The sequence below is a fragment of the Onychomys torridus genome, chromosome 7 (genome assembly GCF_903995425.1).
Source record: "Onychomys torridus chromosome 7, mOncTor1.1, whole genome shotgun sequence".
NCBI classification, from domain to species: domain Eukaryota; kingdom Metazoa; phylum Chordata; class Mammalia; order Rodentia; family Cricetidae; genus Onychomys; species Onychomys torridus.
The window spans coordinates 73484016-73510621 of record NC_050449.1 but is presented as its reverse complement, the minus strand read 5'-3'; the positions used below and the strand labels follow the sequence as shown (position 1 = coordinate 73510621).

At 43.0% G+C, this 26606-nt stretch overlaps 1 protein-coding gene across 2 annotated transcripts in view; it reads right to left on the bottom strand.

The window, feature by feature from the left end:
• The window catches only part of Senp6 (SUMO specific peptidase 6), a 93301-nt gene extending 67552 nt beyond the window's left edge, over positions 1-25749 (bottom strand). For both annotated transcript variants that reach the window (XM_036192115.1, XM_036192116.1), the window contains exons 1-4: positions 25031-25749; positions 9057-9150; positions 6701-6758; positions 1528-1673 (exon numbers count right to left, since the gene is read on the bottom strand). In XM_036192115.1, the coding sequence (XP_036048008.1) occupies positions 1528-1673; positions 6701-6758; positions 9057-9150; positions 25031-25082 (350 nt within the window). In that variant the 5' untranslated portion in view covers positions 25083-25749. The remainder of the gene's footprint in view (positions 1-1527; positions 1674-6700; positions 6759-9056; positions 9151-25030) is intronic.
• Positions 25750-26606: the final 857 nt, after the last annotated feature.

Here is a 26606-nt window from a genome sequence, read left to right as displayed (position 1 = left end):
CAGATTAAAAAAAATTGCTCACATACTGACAAAATAACCCTTTAAATCTGAGCATGCACACACATAAAAACTGTGCACTAAAATAATTTTTGAAACAAGACAAACCAAATTAACATCTAACATTGTCTACTAGAAGACTTCCTAATATCTTTTCAAGTATTTCAAACCTTCCTAAGGGAAAAGAATAACCAGGATACTAGAGTAGAAGTCCAAAGTCTAAACTTTAATTCTAACTCGAATGTTACCTGCTGTTTCCAGATCTTATTTAGTTATCTATATAGCGATAGAGTAGCTTTTCTGTTTCTAACAAGAGTGATTTTCAACTCCATTTATGGGATGTTACTGATACTAATAGCTCAGTCCTAGGGTAACAATCGTTTACTACCATAGCCTCTAGGAAAGGAATGTTTTATCTGAAGAAGTAGAATAAATCTTAAGAGAAAAACAAGACCCTTGATGAGATGATCTGAACCAGGAGGTATGTGAGTGTGAGTACCTATATTATACTGCCTTAGACTTCTCATGTTGTGACTCATTTTTCCCATACCTACATAAAAGAAAATGTATGACATGTCACACACTAAAATATTTCTTGCAACACAAATATTCAGAAATCACTACAATTAAGTCCTAATTCAAGCCTCAAAGGGGACTGAATGATAGCTCAGGGGGTAAAGCGATAGCTGTGTGAGCAGGAGAACTTGAGGTCAGATCCTTAGCATCTTTGTGCAAACCTCATGTGGGCCCCAACACTGCCATGGTGAGGACATCTCAGGGCTCTGTGGTAAACAGTCTACCTCAAACAGAATGCTAAAGATTCAGTGAGGGACTATGTCTTAAAAAGAAAAAGAAAGAAGTAGGCCAGGCATTCTAGTGCATCCCTTTAACCCCCAGCAATTAGGGAAAGAGGCAGATTTGGATCTCTGAATTGGAGGCCAGTCTGATCTACATAACGAGTTCTGGGCCGCACAGTGACCAGGTCTCAAAAAAGAAAAAAGTTAGGAAATAGAAAACAGCCAACAACAAATTCTGTCTGGCTTCCACACAGAGTGCACGCATACATGCATCACACACATACACAAAAATAAACAAATACATAAAAAATAGTTTCTAAAGACTGGATCTCCTAAAGAGGTGATTCAGCAGGTAAAGGCAACTGCCACCAAGCCAAGTCCTGAGTTCCATCCCAGGACCCACATGATGGGAGAGAACAACTCAACTCCCTCAAGTTGTTCTGACCTCCACATGCACATCATGGCACATGTATGTACGTGTACACACAATGAATGAATGAATGAATGAATGAATGAATGAATGAATGAATAAATAAATGAGTGTTTATTTATTTATTTTTTTTGGGATTCAGAGAATCTATGCAAGGTTCTGGCCTTACTGACAAATTCCAAAGAAAGGGGGTGGGAAGGCCCCTGGCCACAGTGTCCAACTCTGTCTTTACCTTCTCCATACTGAAGCATCTACACATCAATCTTTGTATTTGTAGAGAATGTATCCAACTTTTACATGTACCTCAGTTTCTTATTGTTGCTTAACATGTTAAGTCCAATTGGGTTGCCTTTCGAAGTTCGAAAGCTGTTGGCCTTGTTTCGTTTTACATAAGTCTTCAAGATGAAGTCTCCAGAACTCGTAGCCACAATTTCAGATCTCTGATTTAACTGCAAAAAGATCCACAGATGTTAGAGTCAATAAAGGACTTGGTGTGCATGAGCCTCTATCAACAGCACCTGAAACTCATTAGTTAAAAACAAGCCAGTTCTGAAGGCACATAGGGTGGAGGCAGCAGGATCACAATTTCAAGTCCAGCCTGGGCCACACATTTAGTAAACCAGAAGATGGCTAGGTGAGCAAAGGCTCTTGCCACCACCAAGTCTGGCAACTGGGAGTTTGATCCCCAGGAATAACAACGGTGAAAGGAGAGATCTGACTGCTTCACATTCTCTCTACTTAATGTGCATGTGCGCGCACACACACACACACACACACACACACACACACACGTTATTTAAAAATGTAAATGTCAACAGGGCATAGCGGCCTAATTTCAGCACTCTGGAGACAGGGAGGTGAAGCCATGATTAATGCATAAATTTAAGGCCAGCCTGTTCTATACAACGAGTTCCAGGCCAGTTGAGGCTTATTACAGTGAGGCTGTCTCAAAGAAAGGGAAAGAGGCATGGGAAGAACAAAGGGAAGGGAAGGGTGGGGAGGGCTGTGCACAGGAAGAGGGGATGAACAAGTAAAATATACACAGCTATTGGGGACAGAGGGATGGGGTTTGGTGAGAAGGCAGCAGGACAGACTTGAGCGGAAATGGTTCACTTCTTTCTCCTAAAGACAATGTAAATATGTAGGAACAGGGAATATATTATTTTTTCTTTTCATATAACTCTCCCCCAAAACACTTAGAAAAATTAAGGTAATGAATCTTAGGCTTGTTTCCTCTCTACAGAGCAAACCAATACCCTCCCCCCCCAAAAAATAGTAACAAAAACTAACATTTCCACTGCTTAACAGACCTGCTGCCATCAGTGGGATAACACTGCAAAACATGTGCCTTTGCCTCAGTATCAAAGTTCCTACACAAACACAAACTGATCATGTCTTTGTGCCTTCAGATATAAATGTAACATAAACATACTGACAAGAAGAGCCTGATCACCGATATTTAACCAACCTATCTTTAGTATGGTTCACTGAATAAGGCAAAAGCTGCTTTCAGACTCAACGGTCCTCAGTTCTTCTTTTTTCTTTTAAAGTGGGTCTGGGTGTTTTGCCCAAATGTATGTATGTGTACTGTGTAGGGCTCTGGTGTCTTAGGCTAGAAGAGAGTATTGGATCCCCTAGAACTGGAATTATAGACAGTTGTGAGCACATGTGGGCGTGGGTCCTGGGAATTTAACCCAGGGCCTCTTCAAGAATAGCAAGTAGTCTTAACCACTGTGCCATCTCTCCAGCCCCAACATAAAAGAAAACTATAATTATTTTACTATTTTTTTCATTGTCTATGTACTCATTTCATGTATGCAGTTCTCTTCTTCCTCGATGTGTAGCAACTTTTACCCATAGTTTGGCCTTCTTATCTATTTTAATATCTTCTTCCTTCTCCCTCTGTTTAAGAAATACTAATTTTTGAGACTATCATACAATGTATTTTGATCATATTTACTCCCTTTCCACACCTCCTCGGAGTGGGATTTCGCACCCTTGTAGACACACAGTCTTGGTATAGAGCCCAACAGGATTACCACTCAGAATAAGCCTCCTCAGACTCCTGTGGGATAGCAGCCATGTGCTGCCACATCCACACATCCAGCTCCATTCCTTTTTTTTTTTTTTTTTTGAAGATTTATTTATTTATTATGTATCCAGTGTTCTGCCTGTATATCTTCCTGCAGGCCAGAAGAGGGCGCCAGATCTCATTTGCGATGGTTGTGAGCCACTATATGGTTGCTAGGAATTGAACTCTGGACCTCGAGAACAGCAGTGGTGCTCTTAACCATCTCTCCAGCCCCAGCTTAATTTCTTTAAAAACCAAAACAAAACACCAAGGTCTTACTATGGAATCTAGACTGGGATAAAGTGATAAAACTGGCAATAGTCTTCATCACTAGCCCAAAGTAAATCTATTTGCTCTACAGAACAAAGTCTCTTAGGTTCAAATAAACCGGCAAAAAGAACAGAGCTAACTGAGATAAAGATAACAGTCTTTCATTGTTCTTGAGGTAGATGCTTGCCTCCTGTGTTCAAAGGCCAGGTTGGATTCCTGACATAAAACAACAGAACTCCCACAGATGTCTTCACTACGAGAGCTGTATCTGAGGTTACTTCCTGGGTGGTTCTGATATATTGCCATGTTAGGAATGCTATAAGTGAAAGCTTTACATTAAAAACCTGCAGTAGCACAGGCAAAGAGACACATTCTTGTTTGTGAACACCTGGGAGCCAGAGGCAGGATTGAGAGTTTGAAATTGCAAGTCCTCAAGCACTTCAGCACTGTGCTGTCTTCCCAGCCCCTCAACCATGTTTCTGATTAAAGAACCATGTGTTTTCAAACAGTCCCTTCTGAAGGCGGATATGGTGGTACAAGTCTAAATCTGGAGAGGAACTGGAAAGGAAGACCTAGCAGGATGGAGTGTTCAAGGTCAGCATAGGCTCCACAGTAATACTCTGTCTCAAATGAATGAGTATCTGTTTTGAGAAAGCATTTGAGGGAATATCTTCCAACAATCCAACGTCATCAAAGCAATAGCAACACACACACACACACACACACACACACACACACACACACACTACATATCCCCATGCTCATGTGTCTGGACTCCTGGTTCCAGGTGTGATGCCTGGAGAGTTGTGGAGGCTCTAAACAGAACAGGCTTGCTAAAGAAAATATGTCCCCAAGGGTGGGTTTTGAGAGTTTGTAATCTGCCCCCACTTCCTGTTCTCTTTGTGCAAATACAATGTGATCACTGCTTCCTGACTGCCAGGCTGGCCTCACACTCCTGTGGAGAGCCTGCCTCATCTGGACTGCACCTTCTGAACTGTCAGGAAAAAGAAGCCTTTCTCCCCTAATTCACCTTTTGTCAGGATATTAACTAATACAGTTAGGAACTATGGAGCTCACAGAAACTACCATTTATTATACTGTCAATTCCCTTTAAAAAGGCTTTTATAGCAGGGCAGTGGTGGTGCACACCTTTAGTCCCAGCACTCTGGAGGCAGAGCCAGGCGGATCTCTGTGAGTTCGAGGCCAGCCTGGTCTACAGAGCAAGATCCAGGACAGGCACCAAAACTACACAGAGAAACCCTGTCTCAAAAAAGGGGGGGGGAGCTTTTACTATCTGTTACACTTAGTATTTAGTTCCAGGAAAATTAATTTATCATTTCTTTTGCTTTCTTTTTTAAAAAGAATTTTACTTATTATCTTGGTTGATTTGTTTGGCTGTTCTAGAGATAGGTAGGTATTCAGTGTAGCCCTGGCTGGTTTTAAACTCAGATCTGCCTGCCTCTTCCTCCCCAGTTCCAGCACTAAAGGCAAAGGTCACCATACCTGGCTTATTAACGTTTTCTTGAGGCAGGGTCTCATGCATCCCACACTGGCCTTGAACTTCCATGTAACTGAGGATGAACTTGAACCTCTGATCCTGCTTTATGCACCACCATACCCCAAGGTTCAAACCAATGGTTTCATGTATGCTAGGCAAGCACTTTACCATACCCCAGGCCCATAAATATATTATTCTATAGGAGAATCACAAAATATAAGCTTACAAATTGTTTTCTTGTCACACAAGTAGGAAACTGTAAGACACGATGCTACACAAGCATGCGGAGTGGAGTCTGGATTCTCAGAACCCTCAGAAAAGCCAGGCAGGCATGGTTGCCACTTGAAATCCCAGCATTGGAAAGCAGACAGGATACCCAGGCAAGTGGGGATAGCTACAAGAGCCATATCAGCAAACTCTGGGTTAAGCAAGAAATTCTGCCTCAATAATAAAGCAAAGATCAGTCAAAGAAGACACTCAACTTTGGAGCGCACACACACGCACACGCACGCACACACACACACACACACACACACACACACACACACACACACCCAGTTTCTTTAAAAAAAAAATCAACATAAACACTGTTTTCCTGTTTTAGATATCTGGAATATCTACTTCTTTTCCCCTAGAAATTTTAAATATTTATGCTCTTAGTCAGAAAATATCAAATACTGAGGCGTGAGAAATACAGTAGTAACAAGTATAAACTGATATAAACTGAGCCATTTATGGATGACTATCTCACAGTTACAACATTCCTATTCATAAAAATCAACCTAATACTTCTGGCTCAAGTCAGTTTCCCAAATAATATAAGCCGAAAACTCCTGAGCAATGGAGGGTGAAGAGGCTTAGTTTGTAGAGTTGTTTGCTTGGCATGAGCAAAGCCCTGGAGATCCCTGGTCCTCATGTTCATGCAGCAAACACTACCCACTGAGCTATCTCCCCAGTCCCAGAGCTATTTTCTATGGAAGCTCAGATGGCCTCCAGAAGTTCCCAGGGAAAGAGAGACAGTAAGCACACTCCTTTTCTGCTTCCTGGCAGCCAGTGGATGAGAAGCCCTATGAAGCTGCCATGTGTCACAGGCCCAAGCAACAATGGGCAAAACCGTTCTTCCTCTAATAAGTCATGTAGCTATTTTTCAAAGTTAATATTTATTTTTATTTTATGAACATTAGTATTTTGCCTGCATTTATGTCTGTGTGAGGTTGTCGGATCTCTGGAACTGGAGTTAAGAGGCAGTTGTGAGCTGCCATGTGGGTGCTGGGAATTGAACTTGGGTCCTTTGGAACAGTAGTCAGTGCTCTTAACCTCAGAGCCATCTCTCCAGCCCTATTTAGCTATTTTTTAATACCCAACTAAGACACATTTCTACAGAGATAAACAAAAAATCACAACTGTTTGTGTCTTGAGTCAGGAACAGGAGCACTGGGACTTACAATAAAGAGCATATAAACCTTTTTCTTTAAAAATGACAGCCTCACACTACAGCCCCACTGGCTTTGGCCTTGTGGCAAGTCTCCCTTCATTAACTCCTAAGTGCCAGGATTACAAGGTACAGAAATCTTTTAAATAACGTTTTTTGGGGTACATAACACAAAAGAAAGAATTATTTTTTGAGCAACACTTGCCTTTTTTCCTTTTGAGATTTCAGAATCCTCATCTTCTACACTGAGTAGATTTGCCCCACTATACAGAAAATAAAGGAAAAACACCTTGAGCAACAGTTAGAGTCCACACATTAATACATCTGCTTTATTTTCACTGCTCATCTAACTGAGGGGGATCAGCAAACTTTTCTGCAAAGCCTCAGGCAAATATACGTTCTCTGTTACATCTTTGCCATGGCAACATGAAATAACTACAACAGCATACAGCTGGCTGCTTTTCAACACAATTATGAATAAACCTAGGCAGTGAGCAAAAAGGACAATCCATTTACCCCTCCCTTAAATGAACATATGATCTTGTTTTTCAGGCTATATATTTTATATTTAGTTATGCTCACTACTTCCTCTTCTGTCTTGAATTGACATTTAGAGAACAGAGAAGTAATAAAAGCAGAGCACCATTAAGGGAAGGAAAATTAGCTAAAGAGACGAAAGGAATTCCAATGGTATTAGCACAATGACAGTTATACACCACCCTTGGAGACATCAACCTTTCACTTAGAGCCAATGTCCAACATGCTACTACATTAACCGCTCACCAGCAACCTCAACATGATCAGAAAGTTGAAATCCCTGAGGAACACAATGTCACAAAGTGCAATCCATACAAGAGATGCACACGATGGCACCTTAATAAATCATTTTAAAAAGATAACCATGATCAAAGATATCTTTTAGATAATTCTGCTATATACAGTAAACTTCAATAAAAATGTAATGTTTTGCTTCATTACTTTTTTCTACCAACATTGTTAATACAAAAATTCTTTTCTAAAAATTGTATTAGAATGTCTGAAAGGTAAATATCTGTCATAACTTCATATTTAGTCCCATTTTTTCAAAACTATATAAATATCAAATATCTAAGATTTTTTAAATAACCAGAAAAAAAAAAGAGAAAGATGACCACAAAACACTGACTTTGTTGAAATAAATGTACTAGTTCAAAGTTCTTTTCAAATAAAATTATCTAAAATAATGGACATGAAATTCTTCAAGTATTCAGCCAACATACTTGAATGATAACATGTGCAAAGATTTCTTTGTAAGAACCTGGGTGTGGTGAAGTACACCTGCAATCTGGCACTACAGAGAGTAAAGGAGGGCAGCTAAGCTCAAGGCCTCTCTGAGCTACACTGAGTAAAAGGCTAGCCTGGGCTATAAAGGGGAACCAGGAAAACAAAAGTTCTAAAAATATATTTATAGCTAGGTGTAGTGGCACACAATTTTAATCCCAGCACTTGTAAGGCAGAGGCAGGTGGATCTCTATGGGTTCAAGGCCAACCTGGTCTAAAGAGTAGGTTCCAGTACAGCCAAGGCTATTATACAAAGAAACTCTGTTCAAAAACAAAGGGCTGGAGAGATGGCTCAGAGGTGAAGAGCACTGACTGCTTTTCCAGAGGTCCTGAGTTCAATTCCCGGCAACCACATGGTGGCTCACAACCATCTGTAATGAGATCTGGTGCCCTCTTCTGTGCAGATATAATACTGTATACATAATAAATGAATAAATATTTAAAAACAACAACAACAAAAAGGTAAATAAATGAAAATATATTTATAGCTCTGCCAAAATTCTGTGTATTTGCATGGCCCTAAACTTGTTTCTTTTGGCCAATGGAAAAGGAAGTCAGTAAACCAATAACTTAAAAACAGTATTGAGTTTGCAACATGATTATTAGTATGCAAAAGTACTACTGTAAATCTTATTAAAGGCAATGGAAGTACACTATGGAAGAGCACTTTTCTAGTTAATTCTGCACTTGATCTATGGTATTACCAAAAAACAAAACAAAACAAGACCCACACCTGTAAAAGTTCACCCAGGATTGATTCCAAGAACATTAACAAAATATGGCACTGCTTTTCCTTCTGTCTGGACAATGCCTATTCATATCATCTAGACTGGTGCTGCTTTCCCTGGATGGAAATCTGATCAAAGGTGCTGATCGCAGGTTCACAAGCAGAAGACAAAGAAAGTGGAAGACTTAATCTTTCATACAAAGTTCAGAGGCTTGATAAATTGTGGCTTTTCAAATTGTTTCCAGAAAGGCTGTCTTTTAAAAAGAGGAGGAGTCAAGACGACGTAATTGGAAAACTACCGACTAGTCATTTTCAATCATTAGAAAACATGTATTAGATACACATACATTTTAAAGACTAAGAAATATAAGCAAAATTATTTACCAATAAAATATTGCTTTATCTTTCCTTACTGTAAAAAGATACCATAATATTAAAACTTTCCACAAAATATAAGTTGATTTTCTACTGAAAAGTCTCGTTCTTATAAAGTATCAGAGTGAAACATCCTTACTCTTTATCTGCATCTCCTTCACTTTCTTCTTCATGATCAAAGCTCCAATTATTTTTAAAACCTCCATCTCTCTTAGATTCTGATCTAGCCAAAGCTGAAATAAAACAAACTGAAATAAGTATTCATTAATGTAACTATTGAATATAAAAGAAATTTGAGCATTTCCCAAACTCAGATTGTTCTAAATTTTTTTAAATATTTTTTTGGGTTTTTTTGTTTGTTTGTTTCGAGACAGGGTTTCTCTGTGTAGTTTTTGGTTCCTGTCCTGGAACTCACTTGGTAGCCCAGGCTGGCCTCGAACTCACAGAGATCCGCCTGGCTCTGCCTCCAGAGTGCTGGGATTAAAGGCGTGCGCCACCACTGCCCGGCCAATTTTTTAAATCTTGATGCTTTTTTATTTTTTAAACTATTTTGGTAAGCATTTTACTTCCTTCAAGAGGAAAAAAAAACACATTAAAGGTTGGTTTTCTAATGAGACGAGTGTGTGTCTACTACAGAAACTTAAATTACTAAAACATAATAAAATGGGGAGGGACATGCATGTTTATATAAAATATATAAAGTCAGCCTTACTCTCAGTCCTTGATCATTGATTCCAGGAACTAGTCCCTCAAATTTTGTTTGCTTGCTTTACTCATGAAACCTAACCAGATCACTAACATTTTCATAGACTCAATCACCTCTTCCATTAGCAGAAGAAAAACAAAGATCTTGTATGTTGGCAACGTAGTTAATTTGATAACCGGAAACCAAAGATGCTATTAGGAGATACAGAACAAAGCGGGAAGAGGGAAAGCAATGACATTCAAAAGCTAGGCTCTGACCTGGAGCCACAGGACAAACTTCCTAGAGTTTGGGCTTTAAGTTCAGGGCCCTACTCTTACGAGAGGTCAGATGACCCAAAGGGCAGGAAAAAGAACAATGCAACTAGTGAGGACCTAGCCTTGGGTCTGGACTTGTCACCGAGGGCAAAGTCTATCGAGCTACAAGCCTACTGGGGAGGCAGAAGCTCGTGATAGAGTGCTTGCCCACCATGCTACAGACACTGGCTTCAATCTCCAGCACCATAAAACATAAATAAAGTGGAAATATGAAGTGTATCTTCTACATGTATCCAACCACTGGCTGCAGCCCAGAATAGCCATGAATGCAGTCCAACACAAAACTGTAAACTTACTTAAAACATGAGATTATTTTTTGTAAAAAAAAGAAATTGTTACTTAATTTCATAGTTCTCAAGCATTACCTCTGTAGGTAACAATTTCAGGTTACAATGTCAAAAGGTTAGGCATCCATCTAAATGTTTGTGTCCCTCCAAAATTCAGGTTTTTTTCCCTTAACTTAAGGATCTTATTTATTAGGGTTTTTTGTTTTGTTTTGTTTAAGGCAGGCAACTTGTAAATCTTGGCATTGTCGCAGAGAAGAAAAATGGAGACAAGAAGGGGAAAAAAAGCTATGCTGTTTAAGTAAGCATGTAGACAGCCACATGGCAAAAAAAGCAGCCAAGTATCAGGGAGGCGGACTTTGGAGAAAGAATAAGAAAGTATAAAATTCCAGAAAAAGCATGCTTACTCTCTGGCCAACATCCAAAAGAAAGAGACAGAAAAGAAAAAGGCAAAGTTATTCTTTCTTAAGTCAAGACTCAGAAAGGCAGGACCAGCTGTACCTCTCTTGAAGGATTGTGGACTTTTTAAAAACCTCACCCCTAAGATAACAACAGTGTTAGGAGTAGGAACTTTGGGAGATACAGGGCAGAATCCACAGCAATGGGATAAGTCCTATAAAAGAGATCCATGGATGTTAGTTTTACCCTTCCACCATGGGAGGATATAGTCACAAATTGCCATCTGTGAGAAAGCAAATGTTACCAGATAGTGAATCTGGATACCGTGATTTCACTTCCCAGCCTCTAGCACTGGGAAATTTCATCTAGAGCTGGGCATGGTGGTGCATACCAAGTCATCCCAGTGCTTGAGAGGTTGAAGCAGAGGATCACAAGTTCATGGCCAGGCCCGGCTACTCAGAATTTGAAGTCAGCCTTAGCTACATAGTAAAGACTCCATGCCACCCACTAAAAGTCAACAAATTATGTAACCTGTGAAACTTCTTAAGAGTCCCCCCCAAATAGACTAAGCAGAACATTCTTTTTTCTTTTTTTCTTTTTTTTTTTTTTTTTTGGAGCTGAGGATTGAACCCAGGGCCTAGCTTGCCTAGCAAGTGTTCTAGCACTGAGCTAAAAAATCCCCACCCCCCCCCACCCCTTTTTTTCTCTTTTTTTTGTTTTTGTTTTGTTTTGTTTTAACATTCTTAATCACAAACCCTCAATTACTAAGAGTTGAGACCAGAATTTTTACAATCTGTGCAACATAGAAGCCCATAATTAAAACATCTTCCTGTTGGTCTCTTACACCTGAGCTGACCAAGGGCCATCAGTGTTTGGGAGCACTGTAACCAGAATTTCTTCAGAAGTGGGCCTGTGGCAGATGTGACTGCCTCAACTGTGACTCCTAGTTTTAGTTTTCAAGCCAACAGACTCTGCAGTCCTGTGGGACAGAGTCGGCCTATGGGCTTATCTGTGGAGAACTGTCTTGATTGTGTTGAGTTGGGGAGGGCTCACCCACTCCAGATGGCACCGCTTTGTTTGGGGTCCTATACTACATAAAAGTAGAAAAACCAAGCTGAGCATGTGCATGATCCATTCGTTTCCTCTCTGCTCTTAACTGAACGTGACTATGTGTTTCAAGTCCCTGCTTCCCTGACTTCAAGCAATAGTGGACTGTAATTTTGTGGGCTAAATTAAACCCTGTTTTCTCCTAAGCTTCTTTTATCATGTTATTTCATAACAGCAACCAGCAAACTAAACTGGGACACTTAGCAAATACAAAAGAAAAGTGTAACTGGAACACCAATGCTAAAAGCCAAACTAACCTAGAGTGCCAGTCAAAAGAGACACTTAAATATTGGACATCAGACTCCTGTTCCATACTGTTTTGTGAATGAACTACCCAAACTAAGCGGACAACATGGCAGTACTCAGTCAAGAATCAAACAATAAATGCTCCAAGTTTAAAACCCAGAGGCTGGAGGGAAGGCTCAGTGGTTAAAAGTGCTTGCTAAACAATCCTGAAGACCAGAATTTGTATCTCAGAATCAATGTCACAAGGTGGGCATCCCTGACATACCTGTAACCCCAAACTCTTAAGTGGGAAGAAAGAGGATTATGGCTTGCTACTTTAAAATAGCTGAGAAAATGCAAACCCCAAGTTCAAGCAGAAACCTGCCCCCAAAAGGAACAGGTGAACAGAGATAGAGGAGACCTCCAATACCCTTTTCCGATCTCCTCATGCACACACAGGAGCATACAGCCACATGCAGGCACAGTACAAATATATAAATATGTAAGTAAGAAAAAACACCAACTACAGAACTGGTTAGATATAACCTCTCAAAGGAAAAAGGACACATTTTCCTTAGAAAAAATTTCAAATAATGTTATGTACATGCCCCAAGAGAATTTCTTCAGAATATGCTAGACTTAACTCACTCCAAAGAAATAAATCAAAACAAAGCCAAACAAAGCCATAGAGAATTTAGAAAGGAGAGTCAGGTGGTGGTGGTGCTACCTTCAATCCCAGCACTCTGGAGGCTGAGGCAGGCAGAGTTTGAGGCCTGCAAAAAGAAACCCTGTCTGGAAAAACAAACAAACAAAATGAGCAATGGAAAAATCCAACAAACACTTCTACACTCATGCGTTCAAGGTTCCAGCAATAGTGATGTCTTATCACAGCATAATAGAGTATGAGACTTAGAAGCACCTCTAATAGAGTATGAGACTTAGAAGCACCTCGGTTCTCTGCTTTTCTGCTCTATAACTCCTAATGCCAATTTAGCCATCAAGAGCAACCAGACAAGGCCGCAAATGAGACATTCTACAAAGTCCCTAATCAGAACTCCTTCAGAAAGAGATTGAGAACCAAGGAAGCAGACAAGGTGGCACAGGCTACGGCAGGAGGGGTCACTGTGAATATGATGCCATGGAGGTCTACAAAGTCAGTTCCAAGCTGGCCAGTGCTATGCAGCAAGACCTGGAGAGAGAGTTACTTTGCCAGTCTCTGTGTGTCCCTCTCTCCCTCTCTCCCTCTCCCACCCCTCCTCAAAAAATGTGGAAGTATAAATCTAGAGTCCACACTGAAAGGTGGCTGGTGGCTCTAGTGTTCATGGGAAACCTCTTGTTCTGCATGAGACAATAGCAAAGGGGCCTGAGGTGAAAGATCTCATACACCAAAGTCTCCACATTGTGAAAACACAAAATTTATCTGAGAGCTGGAACTCAGAATACAGCTGAGAAGGTACCACCTAGGGAAGTATTTTGCTAGGGTAAGCCTGGAAAGCATCCAGAGGCTGACACAACTGTGGTCCCAGGGGCCAGCTGAAGCTGGCAATAGAACTTGGCATTGTCCACGTTCTGTTCCTGCAGTAGTGATTTTTCAGGCATGCTTTCAAAGTCTTAAGAATGAGGGGTCATGCAGTCTACCTCCATGGTTCCAGAGAGCCACAAAAAGCCGCACAATGTGAGGTGGGTGCAGAGTCCTCTCCCCGCGTGAGGTTGTGAAAGGGAAGCCAGGCTGCAAACTACTGTGGTCTGAATGAACATGCCACGTACTTGCATTCTCGCTCATGTGTTTGAATACTTGGCTCCTAGCTCTTTGGTACTGTTTGGGAAGGTTGTAGATTCTTACGATGGGTCACTGCGGGCAGGTCTTGAGGTTACACTGCCAAGCTTCCTGCTCACTTGGTGCTTCCTGACTATGGAAGCAATGTGACCAACCAGCCTCCAGATCCTGCTTCCACTATAATGAACACGATGAAACCTCCCAGACTGTAAAACAGAATAAACCCCTTTAAAGTGCTTCTTTTTCTTTCTTCTTTTTGAAGACAGGGTCTCATGCAGCCTATGCTGCTTCAAACTTTCTAGGCAATTGTGAACCACCTTGAACTTCTGCTCCTACCATCTCTGCCTCTACAGATATGTAGCAACGTGCCCAGTTTATGTGGTACTGGGGAATGGAACCCAGGGCTTCATGTATGCTAGGCAGAAACTTAAAATCCTTAGAAGTCCCTGAGTATTTACATTATCAACACACTATTATGAGTAACACTCGTAATTATCAATGGGAAATTATAACTACTGTACTCCAGTGAAATTTAGGGTTAAAAAAAAAAAAAAGAAAAAGGTTAAGGAAAGATTTCAACTAGATAACAAAAGTTTCTTCCAGCAGTGGGAATCAACCTAGGACCCTGTGCATACTAGGCAAGTACTCTAACACTAAGCTATCCCTCCAAATCAATACATACAGTTTTTTCTTCTATATTTTCCACCAAATGACAATGATTTAAGGAGGAAAACAGAGAGGCGATAATAGTAAATGAAAGATGCAAACAAAATAGCAAAAGGGGGCTGACTCTTCAATAATTAAGAGTACTTGCTGCTCTTCTCAAGGATTTGAGTTTGGTTTCCAGCACCCACATCAGCTGGCTCACAACCATATGTTATTCAAGAGGATCCAACATCCTCTTCTGAACTCTGAGCATCCCCCCATCATATTTACAATAACACACACACACACACACACACACACACACACACACACACACACTTTAAAGGAGCGAAAGATTAAATTTTAATGATGGGTAAGAACTAATTTAGTTGAATCTGAAAGAGGATAAGGGAGGTACAGGAGATGGTTGGGAGGAGGAAATAGGAGAAAATGATGTGATTATATTATAATCTCAAAAAATAAAAATATTAAAACAAATTATTTTAGTAGGACATGTTCAATATAAAGATTATTCTCCAGAATAGAGAGAATGCATCATAAACATATAGAATACAGACGCTGGGGGCTGGAGAAATGACTTGGCGATTAAGCACAGGGGTGACTGCCCACACCTACATGGGGCAGCTCAAAAGCACCTAGAACTCCGACTGTAGCGAACACAATGCTTCTGACCTTCACAGGCACCTGCACTCATGTGCACATACACCACCACCACCACCACCACCACCACCCCACCGTTGACAAGACAGACAGACATAGACAGATATATATACACATGCACAATTAAAAATAAAATGAATCTTAAAACTCATTTCTGTTGCTGTGATAAACATCACCAAAAGCAACTCGAGGAAAGAAATGGTTGATTTGAGAGAAGGCAAGGTAGAAACTCAAGGCAGAACTCTGAAGGCAAGAACTGAAGCAGAAACCAAGGAAGAATGCTGCTTACCTACCGGCTTCCTCTTCATGGCTTGCTCAGCTTGCTCTCTGATACAATACAGGCCCACCTGCCTCCCGATGGCAGAGCCCACAATGGGTTGACCTCTCCTTCATTAATCAGCAATTAAGAAAATGTCCCAAAAAACATGCCCACAAGCGAATCTGACAGAGACAATTCTTCAACTGAGGTTCCCTCTTCCCATACACACCAAGTTTACAACTAAAGCTAACTATGGTAACTGTCTAGCACTAGGTTAGAACACAATAAGTAATTCTGAACCTTGAATAAACCATTTTTATACAACGATAAAAAATATTCAGCCTTGGTATAAAGAACTATAACTTCAAGTCACATGTGACTCCCAATTAGAGGACAAAATTAAATCAAATAGTGGTAAGAGGATGATGATATCCAGAAAAAGGAAAACGTCGTGATTCCGGATATCAATTTGGACAGTAAAGTTGAATTTACTCACATAGGACCTAGTTATTCCACCTGGGCACACAATAGGCCAGGTGTAGGAAACTAAGATTCAGCTGAATCTGGCTTGCTTCTCATAAACCACTTAAGCTGCCAGGTGTGATAGATAGCACACTCCTTCAGTCCCAGCTCTACTCCTTCACTCAGGAAGTAAAGGAGGTTGGACCTGAGTTTCAGGCTGGTCATGGCTATGTAGGGAGACCCTGTCTAAAAAAAAAAAAAAAAGGGCGCAACAATTACATAAGTGTGGGTATTGTTTATATATGAATGCATATGGATATATGTGTATATAGGTATTTGGCTGTAGCTCGATGCTAAATGCATAAAGAATAAAAAAAAAAATGGCAGGGTGGTGGTGGTACATGCCTTTAATCCCAGCGTTCAGGAGACAGACATAGACAGATCTTTGTGAGTTCAAGGCCAGCCTGGTCTACAGAGTGAGATCCAAGACAGTCAAGGCTATACAGAGAAACCTTGTCTTGAAAAAAAAAGAAAGAGAGAGAGAGAGGAAGGAAGGAAGGAAGGAAGGAAGGAAGGAAGGAAGAAAGGGAGGAGAGAAAGAGAGAGAGAGAGAGGGGGGAGGGAGGGAGGAAGGGAGGGAGGGAGGGAAAGAAAGGTGCTCCAGGTACAACGGGACAAAACTATCATCATAAGTCAGGAAGCTGAGGCAAAGGACTGTCATGAGTTCAAAACCAGCCTAAGCTACGCAGTAAATATCTGGCCAGGCAGGGAGGGTATATATATAGCAAGCTCCTGGTAGGGGTGGAGGTGGGGGTGGGAGCAGGGTAATAAAAATGACAGAAACCTTAAGAGCGAGCAGCAATCTACGAGGTGCTGTGTCACTCAGTTTCTGTGGAGCCTCTGGCTCCGTGCGAGTCTCAGCCACTGCTGCAGACACCACCACCCAAAGATACCTGGGACTACATGGAGAGGGAGAAGGCCAGCCAGCCAGCCTCCAGAATGAAGCTACTCTGCAATCAGAGGAGCCAAGCCAGGGCAGAAACGGTCCTATAACTGTTTCATGAACCTCCCCCAAATCACCCAGCTGAGCCTCCCGTAAATTCCCAGATCTATGTGAATGTTTACCTTTTAGTAAAGAAAACAGAGCAGTACTTGAAGATTAAGCCTCTGAACTATCCATGAGAATAACATAAAATTAGACTTCTCGGGGCTGGAGAGATGGCTCAGTGGTTAAGAGCACTGGCTGCTCTTCCAGAGGTCCCAAGTTCAATTCCCAGCAACCACATGGTGGCTCACAACCATCTGTAATGAGATCTGGTGCCCTCTTCTGGCATGCAGGCATACATAATAAATATACATAATACATAAATAAATCTTTTAAAAAATTAGACTTCTCTATAGCCACAAAATGCACAAGATTCTCTCCCCCGTGATAACCCAGGTTTGTTCACTTCCGTTCTTACTTTCCTTTGCCTAGTTTCAGAAAATCCTCTATCACTTTTTGATCTAAGTAAGCCTTGATAATGTAAAGTAAGACTTGATAATGTCAAGTCTTTATCTTCCCATGTACTGCACTCCACCTCAGTGCTAGGACTAGGATACAGGCTCTCATACATGCTAGGCAAACAGTCTATCACTAAGCTACATCCCTAGCCCTGTTCTGTTGTTCTTTATAATTCATAAACTATTCTGAATCTAGAACATTGGATTTCATAAAATCTATCGCTTGTAATTTGAGAAAAGTAGCAGTCTTTCATTTATCTACCATGTTTGACCCCAGTGGACACAAACCTTGTAACTTAATGTCTTTTCCAAGTTGATTACAAACACATCATACACTGTGGCTATAACTCTTAGTCTGAATTGCCAACCAATCTGTCTTCAAATGTTGTACACTGACTGCTGCTTTTCTCTCTTAGTAACGAAAGAATTCTGACCTTTTCTCTATTATAACACACTCAGGTCAAAAGCAGCATCACTCTCTTGAACCTTTGAGTCATTATTAAATAAAACTAAACACAAGAAATGTTACAGCACAACATTCAATCTTATAACTAAGATATAAAAATTATATAAAAGACAGGAACAACTGGGCTTGGGGGCCATGTGCCTTGGATACCAATACTGAAGCACAAAGGGAAGTGGATCTCTGTCTCTGTGAGTTCCAGGCTAGCCAGGGCTACAAAGAATGACACCGAGGGGGAGGACATTGAAGGCTGGACAGAAAGGATGCCTGCCAAGATTTCACCTTGCTACTCAGAATGCAGTGCAATTTGAAACCATGACTTGTTTATTATTAGAATTTTCCATTTGATCTTTTCAGACTATAGGTGATCATGGGCAAATGAAACCAAGCAAAGAGAAACCGTGGGTAGAAGACCACTGTACTACGTACGCTTTGTTGGGAAGCTGGAAAAATTATTTGGGGATAAAGAGAGAGAAAGTTGTATAGAGTTCAAAGAACTGCAGCATCCTGACACTCTTGCCACTGAGTGGTGGTCCCTTGTCCTCTTCATGAGTCTGGGTGGCCTTCTAAAGTTTACCCTCTCCGTCTGCCCTCCCACAGTACTGCTTTATCAATAAAGGACAATGCCCCACACCTACCTAATGTTTCCTTCCCTTCTACAGCGCCCCCCTCCTTTTAGAGGGTTTCAGGGAAAGACGTGTAGAACAAAGCACTGGGCGAAGAAAAAACAGGCGCTGAAGAGACAGAGCTATGGCCATCATAGGTCCCAAGCTCCAATCCATCTCTTGCTTGCTCTGGGTCATAGAACCATTCTATCTGTACCTTCTGAGTTCCTCAAATATTCAATATCTTTTGTAATGTTAAAAAGTATTAATTTACAGTTTAAAAGACACAAAGAATTCATGGCTTTCCTTTCTATTCTTTCTCACTATACCAATCAATTATAGTATTAGGATCAGCAACTAAAATTTTTTAGGGGGGGAGGAGCAAAGCTAAAAAAACAAAAACAAAAACTAAAGTCCAAAAAACAAGACAACATGATAAAGGATAAGCAATGGAATATTTTCTACTAGTTAAAAAAAACAATAGCATGCTGGGCAGTGGCGGTGCATGCCTTTAATCCCAGCACTCGGAAGGTGAAGGCAGGGGCAGGTGAATCTCTATAAGTTCTAGGCCAGCCTGGGCTACAGAGTGAGTTCCAGGACAGGCTCCAAAGCTACACAGAGAAACCCAGTCAAGGAAAAAAAAAAAAAAAGAAATGGGAAAAAGATAATAGCACTAACACACACATGGTGCTTATTAAATGACTGGGATTGCTTTACATATATAATACATTAAAAACTCACTTAATACTCATAGTAAATTTAGGAGGTAACTGCTATAGGTGAGTAACTATCCTCCCATGTGTTAAAGGTATAATGGCTATACTGAAGTCCTAGTTACTTTTTTATTGACAAAATACCCATCATCAAGGCAATGTATAAAAGAAATGTTTAATTGGACTTAGGATCTCAGAGGGGTGAAGTTCACAACAGAGCAAAGGAATGAGGGCACAAACAGCTGAGAACTCACCTTTGATGAAGCAGGAAGCAGAGGGCACACTGGGAATGGCAGTAAGTCTTCTGAACTTCAAACCCTGTCCCAGTAACACACATCCCCAAGCTTCACCTCCTAGTCCTCCCAAACAGTCCTACCAACTGGGGACCAAGTATTCACACACACACACACACACACACACACACACACACACACACTCACCTTAGAAAGGGACAATTGGGCATAGTGTACCCTAGTGTAAGGATTGCTGCAAATTCCAGAAGAATGGGTAGGTAGAAAAGCTATTTCAAGGGGAAAAAAATGGGGGACTGGTAAAATAGCTGGATAACATGCTTGCTGCAAAAGCATGAAGACCAGAGGTCAGGTGTATCTCCCACATAAAATACCGGGTGAAGACTGAGATGTAGCTCAGTTGTTAGAGTGCTTAGCATGGAGGAAATGCTGAGTTTAATTCCTAACACCATATAGACTAGGTGCGGTGATTGTACAATGCCAGAGGTGGAGGCAGGAAGATCAAAAGTTCAAGGTCATCTCCCACTGAAAGAGAAGACTTAAACACCATCTATTTACTGATGTACCTGACATTTACAGAACATGAACACTCAGCTATTACAGAACATACCCCCTTTTTGCCTCCACCCCCCACCACCACCACCACAGTGTTTCTCTGTGTAGCTTTAGAGCCTAGCTTGGAACTAGATCTGTAGACCAGGCTGGCCTTGAACTCACAGAGATCTGCCCGACTCTGCCTCCCAAGTGCTGGGATTAAAGGTATGTACCACTACCACCCAGCCATTTTTTTCAAGTACATTCTCCAAGACAGAATACATTATGGGGGATAAAATAAGTCTCAAGAATGTTTTAATTAAAATTATGTAAAGGATGTGCTGTAGCTACAAACCAATTAAATTAGAAATCAGTAATGCTGTATGGAAACAACACATGCCTGTATGCGCATCACTGGAAGGAAGAAACAAGAGGACCCCAGAGGGGATTTGCCAAGCCAGCAGTCTAGCTGAATCACAAGCTTCAGGTTCAGTGAGCGATTCTGTGTTGAAAAATGAAGTGGAGCTTTTCCGGTGCTGAGGCTCAGGTCAACCACATTCAGCTTCCCAAATAACCATGGTCTAGGAAGGCACTGCTGCTGGAGACTGAATAGTGCTACTTTACAAGAGATGACAAAGAGCTCCCTCATCCATGATGGCTTAGCAGGTGGAGTTTGTGAAGCCGCCAAAGCCTTGGACCAAGCCCCACACCTATCTTTATGTGCTGGGACACAACTGTGATGAGCCTATGTATGTCAACTTGCTGGAAGCATGTTGAGTTGAGAACAGAATCAACCTAATATGTTTCACACATGTTCTTGCAGAGGACCTGGGTTCAGTTCCCAGTACCCAGGTATTACCATCTGTAACCCCAAAATAGGGGCTCCAATATCTCCTTTGACTTCTGCAGGCTCCTGCATGTGTATGGTGCACATACACATAAATAAGATAAACATGTTTTTAAGACTTCCAAAAAAAACCGTAGAGTGATAGAAGACACTTTCACCTTTGGCCTCTGCACACATAGGCAGGAACCCATGCAGTTTTGAGCTCGTGTTCTCTCTCTCTCTCTCTCTCTCTCTCTCTCTCTCTCTCTCTCTCTCTCACACACACACACACACACACATACACACACACACACACACACACACACACCAGGAGAAAGGAATAGCGAAAGTAATCTAGATTGCAGAAAAAAGGTAAAGAGAAAGCAAACTAGCTGTAAGTAAGCACAATACATACAAACAAATGACAATACATACAAACAAATGTGAGAGGGCGAGCCTGTTAGAGTTCCACAGGGGAACGAGAGAGAGAGAGAGAGAGAGAGAGAGAGAGAGAGAGAGAGAGAGAGAGGGGGGGAGGGAGGGAGGGAGGGGGGAGAATATCAAAAGGGAGGTGGAATAAGCAAGCTGGAGTTGCCCAACACAGCAGTCTTCTCCCAACTGGTTCCCCTAATGATCTGCCACCCCGCCCGCTAGGCTGTCTCCACACGGGACTCCGGATCTTTCGGAGGCACACTCGATGGTGTCGCTGCCAGCCTCACCTTGCACCACTCCCTCAACATGCCTCGTTCCTTCAGGTTTTACTGTCTCCTTGCCACCACCCCGTCTCCTAGCCACCCTTTAAAGCAACCTGATAGATAAAATTCTTATTGTAAATAACTCATTTGCTGTACATGACAGTTACGATTCTGATTATTGAGTCTCCTTGCTATTCAGGAGACTCAAGAAACCAGCATGTGCCTCTGTGTAGTGACTAAACACAGCATGCTAAATGAACAGAGAAACCTGGTGAAATTATGACAAGTGAAAAGGGTATGTGTCATCAGTATACGAATGAAAGCAAGAAAGTCTAAGGCGCTAAGAAAATTCAACACAAGGACCACACAGAAGGTCCAACAGCCACTTTTCTCTAAGAAGTTACAAAACAACGCAGAATTAGAATTCTCCTTAATAGACAAAACATATTCTAGAGCAAAGATAGCAAACATTCACTTGAGACTTGGGGCCCAAGGTTGGGGATTTAGCTCCGTGGTAGAGCGCTTGCCTAGCAAGTGTGAGGCCCTGGGTTCGGTCCTCAGCTCTGGGGAAAAAAAAAAAAAGGAGACGTGGGGCCCAGCATTACCCCCCTTCTCGGTCCATTCACAATAAATGGCACTAGTTCCCATAGTAAACCTCAAAGAATGATCTTGGAGTCTTTATTTACTCTCATCTTAAGTAGATACTTATGAATACATCTTATAAACTCCATACCAAACTATCTTCAACCTCCCGACTCTCCTTTTCCAATTTTCAAGCCAGGCTAACGTCTACCAAGATTGCTACAATGTTTTGTTTGTAATTCATCTCCCTTTTACTCTTGCACTTTTGTAATTTACTGCAGACAGGGCAGCCAAAGTGACCTTAAAAAAAACAAAGTCTTATATATCCCACAGGGATAACCTTGAACTTCTGATTCTCCTGCTTCCACCTCCCTAACACTAGGATTACAGGTGTTCACCACCCGTCTGTTTTATGCCATGCTGGGGATCAAACCCAAGACTTTGTGGAACAAGCAAGCACTCTACTACTAAGCAAGTACCACAGACATACATGTATGTGTAAATCATATCAGGACACTTTTTTGCCCCCAGTTCGCTAATGGCTTCCTACTACGTGGAATGAGGCATAATTCCAATCCTGTACCTCAGCTTCTACCACTCTCTCCCTTTATTCTCAGCAGTGAAACCACACAGCACCTCTGAACCCACATGTGAATCTCCTCCTTTGAAACATCTCATGATTAAGGTGTTTATTCGGCACCACCTCTTTAAAGACACCTTTCTTTCTTTCTACCTTTCCTTCTCTCTTTTTTTGTTTTGATTTTTCAAGGCAGGGTTTCGATGTGTAGACCTGGCTGTCCTGGAACTTGCTCTAGAGACCAGGCTGACCTCGAACTCTGCCTGCGATGGTCTCCATGCTTGTTCCGCAGCCTTGATCACATTAATGATCTAGGTTATTCTTTGCCAGCAAAGGTGTTCTAAGTACAAGAATAGGACAGTAAAACTACAGGTTAATTGGTTCAATAGAGCTGTTATTTCTGAAGGGCTGAAAAGTAGAAAGAAATCATTTGATGAATTGATAAGAACATAAAACAGTATTCCATGTACACATGTGCAGATTTTTGAGCACGGGAGGCACCAGGACATTACAGACAGATGTCAAGTCTGAGCAGACCTCAGTAAGCTGCTGGAAGTTTTGAAAACTGAGGGTAACACTGTTCTAAATGCTTGGTTCTTTTACTGGTTCAGAGTGTCTTCCATTAAAATAAATATTCTATGAAGGTAGTGACTTCATTCACTGTTTTATTCCAACTAAGTAGACTAGGGCACCAAAAATTTTTGATGAGTTAAGAAAAAAACCTACATTTTTCAAAACTACTGTCAGAGAAACCAAAGCATAATATAGGGATCTTTAAACTATTAAACCTAGGGGCTGGAGAGATGGTTCATGAGTCAAGATCAGTTGCTGCTCTTGCAGAGGACCCAAGTTCAGTTCACTGTACCTATACAGTGGCTCACAACCACAATATTTGCAGTTCCGGGTTGACAGGAAGCCTTCTTTTTTACCTCTGTGGGCACCAGATTTGCACAGGTTGTACACACATGTAGGCTAAGAATCATACACAGAAAATAAATGCTTAAGAAAAGGTTTTAAAGATAATAAATCCTTAAAACCCTCATAGTTGTAATCCTAGTGATTGAGAAGCTGAGGCAGGAGGATTTCCAGAAGTTCAAGGCTGGCCTGGTCTACACCATGTGACCCTGTCTCAAAACTATTTATTTTAATTACTGAATGAGACAAGGTGGAAATCAAATGTTCCCATCTGTACATTTATAGACACTAAGTTAGGATAAACTAAAGCCACCAACAATGGCATCAATCTGTTAGTGATGGCTTGGTGCTTGTTCTGGTGGCCCTGTGCTTATCCATGCAGACTTTAAACTGAATTAGAAGCCTACAGAAGCCCAAAATTTACAAAAGCCTGCAAGTCTAATCCTCTTCCTGGTGAATATGAACATCAGAAAGCCATCTATTGAGTTTCCAACTTCCAAACAAAAGCCATATATAAAACACTTCAAATTACTCAAACAGTAATTATTCTTTTGTTGTTTTGGGTTTGGCTTTTTTGAGACATAGTTTCTCTGTGTAGCCCTGGCTGGCCTTGAACTTAGAGTTCCACCTGCCTCTGCCTCCCTAGTGCTGGGATTAAGGGCATGGGCCACCACTGTCAGGCACTGAATGCACTCATTTTCCTAAACAAACTCATAAACTCAATTCCCAGAAAAATTAAATAAAGTCGTGCGGACGTTGACGTCCCCGGTCCACAACTGTACTTAAATGTAGCTGTATTGTGATGGTCTTTCTTTTATACAGACACAGGCAGGAGCCAATCTCATTACCCATTTACCAACACCCCCCAAACCAAAACACACCTTTTAACCGGCTTAGTCCACCAACTGAAAAAAGAGTTAACTCTGTCTCATAAGCGACTAAAAATGGAAACACCCCTAACTCTCTTAGCTTCTCTGGCTGTCCCCAAACTGACACTGTGAGGCTCCTTTTCTCTCTCTCTCTCTCTCTCTCTCTCTCTCTCATTATATATATATATATAAACTGTTTTACAAAGTATCACCAAGCACAGCTCACCCCCGTGGCAGCGGCCACCCGGGGAGCTTTTCACCAGGGGGCCGGGAGACCACAACTACCTCTCTCCCCTGCCAACTTGGCTCGGCCACTTCCAACCCAGCGTAGCCGTCTGAAAACTTTCCACGATCGCTGAGCAAGACCCGAGTGCAGCCGGCTCTCACCCGCTAGAGCAACCATCGGGGGGAAAAAAAATAAATAAATAAGGAGATGGGGACCAGTCCAAGCCTTCGGCCTGCCGGTCGCAGGCCGCCCCGGGCCTCGGCTCTCCGCTCGCGCCGGCCTGCCCGAGCCCTTGCCCGGGCGGACCCGAACTCGGCGCGCCCGCGGCGCGTTCCCTGCCCGCCATCGACCTCCCGGACCTCCGCGGTCCCAGCCCTCCCCCCCCCCCCATGGAGCACACAGCTGAGCACCACGGCCCGGGGGACCCCGGTGTCGCGAATGTCCGCCCCCCACCCCCGCCTCGACACCCTCCCCTGAGGGGAGACACGAACGTACCTTCCAGAAAAATAGCCTTCCCAGCGCTGCCGCCGCTCTTGCCCGCCGCCATCTTCCTCTTCCCACGCCGCCTCCTCCTTACTCCATGGCCGGCACCGCCGCGGTGCTCGCGGGGAACAGGGGCCGCGCGGCGGGAGGGTAGCAGCCGCAGGTTGGCGGGCCTCGGGCTCGGTCTTCCGCGAGCGACGCTCCCCGCCGGCCGGGCCCCACACACACACAAAAGCTGGCCGACGCGCCCCGGGCCTGTGTCGGGCGGACGGGTGGCGGTGAGGCCCCGCGGCCTGGGCTGCTTCTTCTCCTCAGGCTCCTACCGGGGACCGCGAGCGGCGGCGGCGGCGGCGGCGGCGCTTCCCGGGTCCGGCTGCCCTCGGCCCACGACTCCCCATCCACCGCCCGCGCCGGCCTCCGAGAAGCTCCGCTGCGCCGCTGGCCCCGGGGACGGAGATGGAGGCGAACGCGCACACGCCTCCTGCGTCCCGGGCCGTAAAATGGCCGCAAGCGCCGCGCCGAGCGAGGGCTCCGCGACCGTCAGGCGCCCGCGACCCCTCGCTGCTCCAGCAGTGGCCGCCGCCGCCGCTCGCCCGTCCGCCCGCCCACCCCACCCAGGCGTCAGAGCATCAAGCCCAGGCCTCGGCGACTGTCCATGTGGACGGGGGTGGGTCTCCGCCGCCGCCGCCGCCGCCGAGCGTCGGTCGCCACAGCAGCCCCGTCGCCGCTCCTCCCCCACGGGGCTCCGGGCCCGCCCCGCCGCCGCCCCAACGCCTCTCCCTGCGGGCCTGGGCTTCTCCCCCCGCGGCATCGGCCGAACCCAAGCCCGGGGGCTCACTCGGGCCGCAGGCCCTAGCGTGGCGGCCGCCCGGGCCTAGGCGCCGTGCAAACAAAACCCCTTCCCCGGAAGGCCCCATGGCTGACCCGGCCTGTGAGCGCTTCCAGGCCTGCTGCTGGAAGGTATTATTCTATGAGCTCCCCGCGGCACCGCTCAGAGTTCTTGTCTTTGAGGAAGCCTTCGAATTTAAATGTGCCATGTGAAGAAAAAAAACAAAACAAAACAAAAAAACCAAAACGTAGCGAGGTAATGCAATCGCTTTGGAAAAATAATTCGTGTTCACGTCCATCTACAAAACAATGTGTAAGGTTGAGCCAGTACGCTTTGGGTGTGTGAGAAAGAGAAGACCTTTGTCATCTCGGTGTCTGAGACCTAAAACACCAGCCTCTAGACCAGGCTATGGCTCAGACAATGATATCATTTTTGAGCTTTTTGGTTTGTTTTTTTTTTCCTTACAAACTGGGTGTGGTGGCATAGGCTTTTAATCCCAGCACCTGGTGAGACAGAGGCCAGTGGAGCTCTTTCCGTTGGAAGCCAACCTGAGATCCTTTCTCAAAAAAAAAAAAAAAATCCATGGAAAATGCAGAAATGAAAAAAGTTTCCCTGTAGTATCACAGCTGAAATACAAGTCCCTTAGGTGTGTCCTCTGCTAATAAGCATTCTTCTGTAAAAAAAAAAAAAAAAAAGATATTATTTTGTGTGTGTTTGCCTGTGTTTACATTTGTGCACCCTGATGCCTGCCGTTCCTTC